This window comes from Metopolophium dirhodum, chromosome 1 (assembly GCF_019925205.1).
Source record: "Metopolophium dirhodum isolate CAU chromosome 1, ASM1992520v1, whole genome shotgun sequence".
Taxonomy (NCBI): Eukaryota; Metazoa; Arthropoda; class Insecta; order Hemiptera; family Aphididae; genus Metopolophium; species Metopolophium dirhodum.
Window position 1 is genome coordinate 28,141,333 of NC_083560.1, and position 10,618 is coordinate 28,151,950.

Consider the following 10,618-nt stretch of genomic DNA (forward strand, 5'->3'; position numbering starts at 1 on the left):
AATTATCATTAACTTGCCGGGCCTTGCTAAAATGTCCTCTGTAAACGGGCACAATAATAAGCAAAGAGTCCCGACCTTATCTTGTTATCTTCTAAGGCCGTGATCGGAGTAGTTTGATCTACCTTCGTAGTAGTATATAATCGGATAACTGGTATTCGTAGCATTTTACATTCGGAGTAATATGTTCGTAGCATTATATTATCGTGGCAGTGAACTATCGTGGCAGTAGTAGCAACCCGTGACGACCACTAATAGCGTTTTCCACCATACTGCACTGTTGCACCGATATAGGTCACTGATAATCGTGCTGGGTGCAAGTGTAGATGCTTAGATCATATATGATCCACCTGTAGATGAAACATAAAATCAATACTTATCACCGATATATAAAGATAATAAAATATTTGATGGGTACTTTGGTACTTATCAGGAAAATGATAAAGCCCACCGTCAACTGGAGCTCGTACAACTATCAATGCACTCAGTGCAAAAAAATGGTCGAGTGTAGTGAGGTGAAACATAAAAAATGTCAACCAGTGCGCACCAGTATTCCAGATGGAACATACATTATGTGCACCAGACGACAACAGTTCAGTCGGTGCAGTATGGTGGAAAACGCTGTTAAGGCGTCGGGTGGCATTTTAACATACTGCACCCTGTTATGGACCCGGTATCGATTTGATGCTTCTGATTGGTCTATTTAAATTTGCCGTCTAACAGTTCATAATTATCAAAATTATCATTTTTAACTTATAATATAATATGATATACATTTACTATCTTTTATTACTATTATACACATTTACCGCCTTTTTATAAGAATGGATTTTGTTAATGATTAATGTAGGTATAATATAGGCAATATACGATTATTGATTATTGATTATTAACTATTGTGGTAACATCAAAACTTCAATGATCATATAGCGGCGAGTTCGTGAACTAAGGTAATATTATGTTGTGTTCCTATAGTTAATTGTAAATTAGTTAATATATTGGACATAATGGTAAGTACCTACTTACTACCTAATAAGAATTTATAAATTTATCGTGTATAGTTATAATAAATATAGGTGCCTACACTTATAGTTTTATATACACCTATGGGGAGCTATGACCTATAGTGTATTTTAACATTTATGATTATTTATGACTATTTATTAATTAGGTAATATTTAGCTTTTAGTCAAAGAAAAATATGTCAATACCTATATGTATAAGAAAAATATACCACTAAATACAAATAATAATATAAAAACATACATAATGTACCTAGGCGGCTAGGCCTAATGTATATATACAAAGTGCATTATATAATTTATTCTACTTATAATAAAAATAATAATGAATAACCTTACCATGTATAAAAAATAATAATTGATACCTACCTATTACCTACATACCATTTTATTATTATATTTACATAAATCAAATATATAATGTATGAGTTAAAAATTAAAAAAAAATTCTCATGTGAAACCTATTCTTAATGGCCACTACCATGTGACTTTGCATTAGGTTGATTTTGTTTTATATTCTCTCCTAGATTTCGTCGCCAAATCTTTATTTTGATTTCATTTTTAGGAGGTCTTCCTGATGGTAAATGTTTACTACCTCTGGTTACTGATGGTAAACATCTTGCTATTGTAGTTGGCTATACTCTAATTGCTGCTCCTGACCTTCTCAATTGTACTGCTTGGTTTCCTGCAGTATGTAAAAATGATTCCCAGTTACCTTTACTTTTAATTTTTTTTTAATCTTGTTTCTAATGTGTTCAGGCCAGATGAAAATGATCCATAATTTTGATGAATTTCTTTAAATAAATAAATAATATTGTTTATAGATTCTTGAGGTATTTGTTGTGGCTGCACTATTATTTTCATTAGTTGAGATTGTATAATTCGGTATGACATTGTTCAAATGAACAGATTCTTCATTATTTATATTTTCTGTAATTTATTGCAACATTATTATCCAAAATATATGACTGAAAAAACTCTACTGGTAGAGCTTTATCTCCATCTGCTAATAAAGCAATTTTATGTCTATCGCTTAAAGTCACAGCAGGAAAATTTTGTGATAATGTATCAAAATGTATGTAAATAGCACATTGGTGAATACAAAACTGTCCAAATTTACCTTTATTACATGAACAAATCCCAATTTTCATATTAACATTGAATGATTCGTCCTTATACTGAACAGTATATTCATATTCCCCTACTTATCATATGTTTTCTTTGTTTATTTCTATAGCTTTATTTATTTGAGTTTTCAAAAAAAGACGAGGATTATGGCTTCGGAAGTTTGAAAATTCTCTCAACCTACGACGGTAATATTCTTCCAAAGTGGTGCATACAAAATCAATCAAAGCAATTACATTATATGCTTTTACCCTTGATAAAACCGTATTTAAATATCCGTACGGTTATTTCTGAAAAATTATTCGTGTGATGTCCATGACCTGTAACAACTCTTTATACAAGACACCATTTTTCACTTGTTTCCCAATAGTCCTGTAAATATTTTGACCAGTTCTCATATTTTGTCAGACATTGCTTTTTGATATGCTTCTTCTGCTAATAATTTTGATTCTGCATAAACAATATTTTTAAAGGATCGTATTAATTCAATTTTATCCTCTTTTAGTATTTTATGTTTACTGTCCCAACACCACCTCCATACAGCTTGACAAACATGGAAAATACATCAAATTTTTGCTTTCAAGCCATGTTTTTTCTAATACGTTAATCTCAGCAGTAGCACTATTGGTCATAAATAGCTGAGGGTAAACATTTCCACCAAAAGAATCTTCCAGTAAGCTTTTTACTATACCAAAACCTGTACTATATGAAATGCAACTTTGACCTATAATGAACATAAATTGTATTGTTTAATTTTTTTTGAATTAATTTTTGGTATATTATTTAATTTTATAAACTGCTGTAAAATACCTTTTGTAATAATAATAGCTAAAGGAACGGCCCCTGCCGCACATAGTGTCATCATAAATGTAATACAATGATTTTCTGCATCACAAGCACTTGTACTGTCTACAAATACTATTTGTCCTGCTGTCTTTAATATATGTGCTCTTTTCATAAGTGGAATAATAATAACAACAGAAAATGGGTCTTTTACAAATTTAACAGAAAAACTTTGCTTTTCATAAATATTTTGCTTTTCTTCAAGTTTCTAAAAATATTGTATTATAATATAACATTATCTAAATAATAATAATAATTCTTTATTAACGGAATAAATTCCAAATTACAAATATTCTGAGAAGTATAGTGATTGTAGTGCAAAAGTAAAAGTTAAATATATATTTTTTTATACCATACAATATTAAGAAACATGCGCCTATTAAAGTAAATATTTTACATAACTAAAATTCAGTCATTATTATTTAAAAACTAGAATACTTATCAAAGAAATAAACCAACATTTTAGATTCTGAGCGTGTATGCAATGTATTGATTTTACAATAAGGTGTGTTTTTTTTTTATCTTATAATTTTTAGCATTCAGGTTTTAGCGGATTTAGGTATTGTGTTATAATCAAATTACACAGTCTTGTAAAAAATACTTTTGAAAAAATATTAAGATACTAATTCTAGTATTCAAACAAAAAAGTATTAAAAATACTTTTAAAATACTATTATAAAAATGTATTTTATGAATACTCACAAAGTATTTTCTTAAATGTTATGCTATGTAATATATATGTATATTGTATACCAGTATAGGTACCTATTATGTTACTACTTTTCATAGGTTTTAACAATTACTATAACATGTCTGACTATTTAGAGATAAATACATGTTCACATATTTCATTCTGCATTCAAATATATTTCAACTAATATTGATTAAATTTTAATCAAAAAAATAAAATAAGAAGTGGTATTAACTTACTATTAATATGGAACTATTTAAAAATTATTATTATTATTTTTAATAGATAAATTATGTATGTATAAGTACCTCAACTAAAGCTTGACCAGTTCTTGGTCCTAAATTGTTTAATCTCCATTTATCATGTCAATTTTGAACTGTCCGATAAGTAGGATTTTTAAATCTTTTAGTGAGAAATTATCTTCCAATTCTAAAGATTTTTCATGATGTTTTTTAGCTTCAGTTAAACTCATTCCATCACTAAATAATTCCTCAAATTTTAATTTAATTGTCTGTTCTGCAAGTAAAAATCTTAGTGTTGCTGCAGTATCAAGAGTATGATTGTGATTTTCGTTTAATTTAATGCATGCAAACAATCCTCTCTGCAATAAATGTGTAGTAGATAAATAAAATAAAATAGATATTTAATTTTTAATTTTTAAGATGAAATTAGAAATGTGATTTACAATATTTATAATATTATGTAATAAAATACCAACCTTTATAAATGAGTCTTTTTTCCTAGTGAAGCTGTGTTCTTTTTTATTGTGATGGAAATTGAGGCAGAACAATCTGAATTTTTAGATAAATCTTTTTTATTATCATTATTAGATACTTTTCTGTAACTACTATGATGACAAACATACACTTTACTGGAATAAGTTAAATTTATTTACTATTTTAATACAGATAATTGGATAAACAGATGCATTACTTAAATACAAATATTTTCTAATTTAATTAAAATATATCTATATTCACATTTAAATTAAAAAAATTAAAATTATAATTATTAATCATTGATAATATTGCACATAATAATTAGTTATAAAAGTACATTAACTATATAAACTAATTAGTCATAATAAATAAATACATTTTATTCCCTGCTAGAATTTATAATTAATGACAGTAAATATTTTCATATTATATTATATTTTGGTTCTAAGTATTGAGTTTTATTAATAACAATATAAAATACAAATGTTAATAAATATAATGATTGTATCTATCTATAACAGTTATATTAGATTATTAATCTATTGATATTTTTAATAAATACATAATGAGTTGAACTTTCAGTTCCTAAAAATATGTTAGTTTATACTACATTACTTTTATAACAATATTAATATATTTATTTAAAAATATTTACAGCTCTCCGACAAGCTGATAGCTTGTGGTGGAGAGTTTACAATTACACAAAATAGTATTTTAAAATCAAAAGATCGTTCCAAATCGATTTCAGTTGAAATTATTACCAATTATGATCACTTCTTTACAGTACCTATTCTTGGGGTTACTGTTAGATTTGTATATTATGTAGTTAAAAGGGAAAGTATATATATACATCTTACAAATTGTGTCGTAACCATAACATAATCTAAAATATTTATACTTGCCCCACCTTGGAGGTACTTAATTTGAAGTTTTTTTTTCCGGTTATAATTTTATTGTTTTGATTTTAGTTCTTATTACTTCTTAAACGTATTAATCTATCTACACCACAAGATGGGTAGAGAGGACAAAGCAACTTGGAAAGCTAACTATTTTGTGAAGTTGGTGGTATGTTGTACATTGTATTAAATAGCCACTTATCAACAACTTTTAATTTTAAAATAAAATATTTTTTCTTTTAGAATTTACTTGACGAGTTCCCAAAATGTCTCATTGTGGGAGCCGACAATGTGGGTTCAAAACAGATGCAGCAAATCCGCACCAGTCTTCGTGGAAATGCTGTCATACTGATGGGCAAGAATACAACGATGAGGAAGGCAATAAAGGGCCATATCAACAGAAATCATTCTCTTGAAAAGTAATATTAATATTATATAAATATAAAGTAGTTACAAGCTGATATTGTTTATGATACTAATTATAACTCAATAAGTAGAGTCTTAATGCATCAAAGCCAGAAATAGCTGAACCCATTGGTGTAGATTGGTTTTTATTGATGTAGAATGCTTTTAAGCAGTCTGATTTACCATAATTTTGAAATTAATAATATTTTTTATTTAATAAAAATGTTTTATTAACTATTTATGTACTTATTTAAGGATCATGCCTCACATTAGAGGAAATGTAGGATTTGTTTTCACTCGTAGTGATTTGATTGAGATCAGAGATAAGCTTTTGGAAAATAAAGTTCGTGCTCCAGCTCGTCCTGGCGCTATTGCACCATGCCCTGTTGTTATTCCCGCCCAGAACACTGGCCTTGGACCAGAAAAAACTTCTTTCTTCCAGGCGTTGTCTATTCCAACTAAAATTTCTAAGGGAACAATTGAAATCATTGTAAGAAAAATAATATGCATGCTATAAATTTAATTTAATATACTTAAATATATTTATATTTATATCTATTTTTAAATGTTTAGAATGATGTCCATATTTTAAAAGAAGGTGATAAAGTTGGGGCTTCTGAGGCGACCTTATTGAATATGTTGAATATTTCTCCATTTAATTATGGTTTGGCCGTACAAATGGTGTATGATTCTGGAACTATCTTTGAACCCGAAATCTTAGATATCAAGCCAGAAGATTTATTGAAGACTTTCTTAATAGTAAGTTTGAATTTTTATTTTTAAGTTCTTTAATTTATTATTTACTAATATTATAAACTGAATTTAAGTACTTATTGATTGTCTCTTAAAATTAATTTATGGCTGAAAATTTGTTATGTTAACATGATGAATACACATTTAGATAACTAATAATCAGGGTTGGAACGTATAATACAGTCAAGTATAAAATACATGTACAAATGTATAAAACATTAATATTTATAATAACAAAAAGAAATCGTATTTCATTTTATTTTATTCTAAAAAGAAAACTCACCAAGTTGATGTGATTAGTTAATTTGTTGTATTAATTTATAAGTTTATACTTCTTAAAATTTAAAATGTACAGTATCATCAGTTATAATTTCAAAGGAAAAAATGGCTACTTAATGTCTTAGTCATTTTAAAGTTTTATACGTTTTAGTCATTTTATACGTAGGGTATGTATGTGTAACATAAGACAATGTTTTATACACGTATTACCATTCCTCCTAAAAATCTTATACATTTTCTAATTGATTGTATCAATCTAATGACTGAAAGTGATTATATCATAGCTTTGTCTAACATAAGCAACTGAATACTATGTTCATCAATCATACTTTGGAAATGGAACTCATAAGTTGCACATGTGATTGACCACTTTCTATTCCATAAATATCTTAAATTTCATGTGAAGATTTACTATAAATGTTTTTAGTTGTCAGTATTTTTTAAATAATAAAATATATAATTTTAAAATTACGGCTGTACATATTGTCTTTGTTTTAAAAATGTACAACATAGCAAATTTGCATTCAGTAAAATCAATTATTTTTGTTAGTTTGTTAAAAATTGAATGATTTTATATGACTTAAGAGTAAATAAAAATAAATATGCTCATAACTTGCTTCACAATTAAAGTATTTAACACAGATCTTACCTTTAAGTTGGATAGTAAATCAATTACTAATATTTAGGTCCAGTTGCGCAAAAATATATTGGTTCAATAAATTGAGTTATTGAATCAATATAAATTAAAATACATGTTGCATAGAAGCATAAAATCTTATTGAATTAAGTTATTGACCGTTGGTTACTATTGGTTCATTTATAGGCCAGATTTTGGTTCAATAAAATAAATTTAATGAATATCAAATATCTTCTGTTATAAATATATTCATATTATCAAAATAATAATGAACCATTATATGTGGTTAAAATAATAATGGTTTGTGCAACAATTTCTAATATTTATCTAACCAATAAACTTATGGATCCAATAAATTATCTGATCAATAAAATAAATATCAGATGATTTTTGTGCAACCGGGCCTTAAGTTTGATCGATGACTCAGATTTGATTTTACATAATATATAAGGCTAAGACATTATATGAGGGTACAATGTCCTTTTCATAAATTAAGAAAAATAGTTTTAATTTTAAGTATTGATATAATTTGCAAAAAATAAAAATGTTTATGATGATGATTCCTTATATAAGTATTTTTGTGTTTTTTTCCCGTCAGAAGATATTATGTTGATAATTAATGTCTGAGTTAATTTGTAAAGTACATCAACAGGTTTAATTACAAATCTAATTTGGAAATTCGGACATTTACTGTCAGCAGTTGGCAAAATCTACTTTTACCGTAACATATATATACATAAGTGGACCAAGAAGTAAGCGGCAGTTACAAGACATTATTAAAATCTTGAAGCATACGATGCAGAGGGTGATTGTAACCATTAGAAGAAGAATGGGATGAAACTTGAAGAGGAGTATGATCTGTGGCAGGATAGGATGGAACACGGAACTGGATACTAGATAGAAGAGTAGGAGCATCAAGGGTGCCATTAAGAAGAAAAGAAACAAAATTAACGCTAGCAGTTAATCGACGGGTAGACAGTGTTTGGATATCTAACGCTTGGCGAACGAGCGAATAGTCTAGTCCGGGGTGGTCAATTTTCAATAGGAAAGCTGCATAGGAAAGGAACTTATTCTGGACCCTTTCCAATCTTTGTTGGTCTTTGGCTAGGTAGGGGTGTCAAACTTCAACACCATACTAACTTAGAGTGTACCAGACAAAAATAAAGTGAGCGGAGACAAATTGCTGAAGATAACGTTTTTGAGACTCGTTTAATAAATCCTAGGATCTTAAGAGCTTTAAGGACAATTACATTGATATGGTGCTCAAAACTTAAAGAGGGGGAATAGAAAATGCCGAGGTCCTTAAAAACAAACACCCGTTCAATAAGGCTGACACCGAGGCGATAAGGATGGCAAATGGGAGAACGACTTCTAGTAAATGACATTAAATGACACTTTCCAAGGTTGATTGACAAACCAAGACGTTGGACCCAGGTGAAGAAGGTATCAAGTTCAGATTGGACTATGAGACAACTTTCAGGAGAATCAATATTTTGGTAGATTTTTATGTCATCAGCAAATAGGAGGAACTTGGCTTTGGTAATCCACTTATTAATAGAGTTAATAAATAGGATGAATAGTAAAGGGCTTAGATGACCTCCTTGGGGTACCCCCGAGGGTACATCTGTTATATTTAAATGTTTCATAATATTGATACTATTTAGTTTCTTTTTTAGTAACAGATATATGTGAAGTGAACATTTCTATTGTATATCATTGTATTGTTTGTTTTATTGCATAATGTACTGAGTATCAACCTATAATCAATTAATATAAAATACATGTATTAATAATATTATATTTTTAATAGGGAGTCTCACAAGTAACAGCTGCTTGTCTTGCAATCAACTATCCAACTATTGTGTCTGTTCCTCACATGTTGATTAATGGTTTCAAGAACTTGATTGCTGTTGCTGCTGAAAGTGAAATTGAATTCAAAGAAGCTACAACTTTCAAAGAATACCTTAAGGTAATGAAATTAAACAGGTTAATTATAAATGAAAAAATAAATTAAATATTTAATTTAATTTCAGGATCCATCCAAGTTTGCTGTTGCCATGGTAGCTCCTGTAGAAAGTGCAGCTCAAGCTAAAGAAGAAAAGGTCGAAAGTGAAGAAGAGGAAGACAATGATATGGGTTTCGGTCTTTTTGACTAACTTGTTCATTTTAAAACTTTCAACGGAAATAAAAATCATTTTAAAACAATTTTCTATACTTCAATTATTTTTACGTCTCAAAAACAATAATAATTAGTTGTAAAGTGGTAATAAATCACTTATAAAATTGAATGCAAGTTAAAACTTATTGTGGTTTAAAAGTTAGATTATTGTATAATTCATCTGGTATTACAGTAAATTGTGTCTTGTGCATTTTTTTGCTACTGCAATGGATATTTTGGGTAGGTGAGGTTGCCTACAGCTAATATCTGTGTAACTATTACTAATTAGTAAGTACTGAGAAGGTGAACAAAAAAAAATATATATTGATTTGAAAATAGAAAAACAAAACAAGCTTAAAATATTTTAATTATTTTAATTTATCGAAATACTTTGTTATAAACATTAAAAACATTCGGTAATCAGTTAGTATTTCTTCTTTTTAATCTAAAGAACATTTTATTATAAAATGTTAATTGTTCTGTTACTTATATAAGTTTCAGATTATAAAAAAAATTTGGCCTGTCACAATATATTCAAATTTAATACAAAATCCCACAAAAGTAATGATTGAAACAATTATAAAAATGAACAATAATACACATTGTCAAAATAATAGAAACTAAAAATTGTTTTGTATTTAAAATGTTTTTAATTTACTAGCTTACATAGTTACAATAATTAATTCAGTGTTCCAACTTCCTAGTAACTTTTTCTTATAGAAACGCATCTCAAAAATACAAATTATAGTTATAATATTGAATCCCTACAATCTACAAACACTATAATAAATTATAGCTTATAGAAGTGTTTCTTAACCTTTTTATTATGACCCACAAATTTACTCTTTACCCTCCGATAAAAAAAAAACTTGTATATATTATAAGTAGCATGCTACTAGATGTTATACCTCTACAAGGATAATTGAGGAATCATAGATATGTCTTGGGTATAGCACAGTAAAAAAAACCAGTAGCATGCTACATGAATTTAATTTTTTTTCTTATTGTTGTTTTCCGTTTTTATGGCAATGAATCAAAGCCTGTTAAGAATATGAAGTAAGAAAAAAAGTTTTTCTTAGCCCAAAAAAAATCA

General features: G+C 27.8%; 1 protein-coding gene across 2 annotated transcripts; it reads left to right on the forward strand.

Moving 5' to 3' along the window:
• The first annotated feature begins 803 nt into the window (after positions 1–803).
• On the forward strand, positions 804–9,546 carry LOC132934831 (large ribosomal subunit protein uL10-like). Of its 2 annotated transcripts, none has more exons than XM_061001214.1 (7): positions 804–947; positions 5,366–5,462; positions 5,537–5,712; positions 5,954–6,188; positions 6,272–6,457; positions 9,178–9,336; positions 9,401–9,546. In XM_061001214.1, the coding sequence occupies exons 2-7, from the start codon at positions 5,409–5,411 to the stop codon at positions 9,521–9,523; spliced, it is 933 nt and encodes a 310-aa protein (XP_060857197.1). In that variant the 5' UTR covers positions 804–947; positions 5,366–5,408; the 3' UTR covers positions 9,524–9,546. The 2 variants fall into 2 exon arrangements, with proteins under 2 accessions (XP_060857197.1, XP_060857198.1); XM_061001215.1 differs by having other exon boundaries at positions 947–1,007.
• The last annotated feature ends 1,072 nt before the right edge of the window (positions 9,547–10,618 follow it).

Excerpts from the sequence above, each read along its gene's own strand:
- LOC132934831 (XM_061001214.1), top strand. The coding sequence starts at position 5,409 with ATGGGTAGAGAGGACAAAGCAACTTGGAAAGCTAACTATTTTGTGAAG. Across the intron at positions 5,713-5,953 it reads AGAAATCATTCTCTTGAAAA|GATCATGCCTCACATTAGAG; the intron begins GTAATATTAATA and ends TACTTATTTAAG. Across the intron at positions 6,458-9,177 it reads TATTGAAGACTTTCTTAATA|GGAGTCTCACAAGTAACAGC; the intron begins GTAAGTTTGAAT and ends TATTTTTAATAG.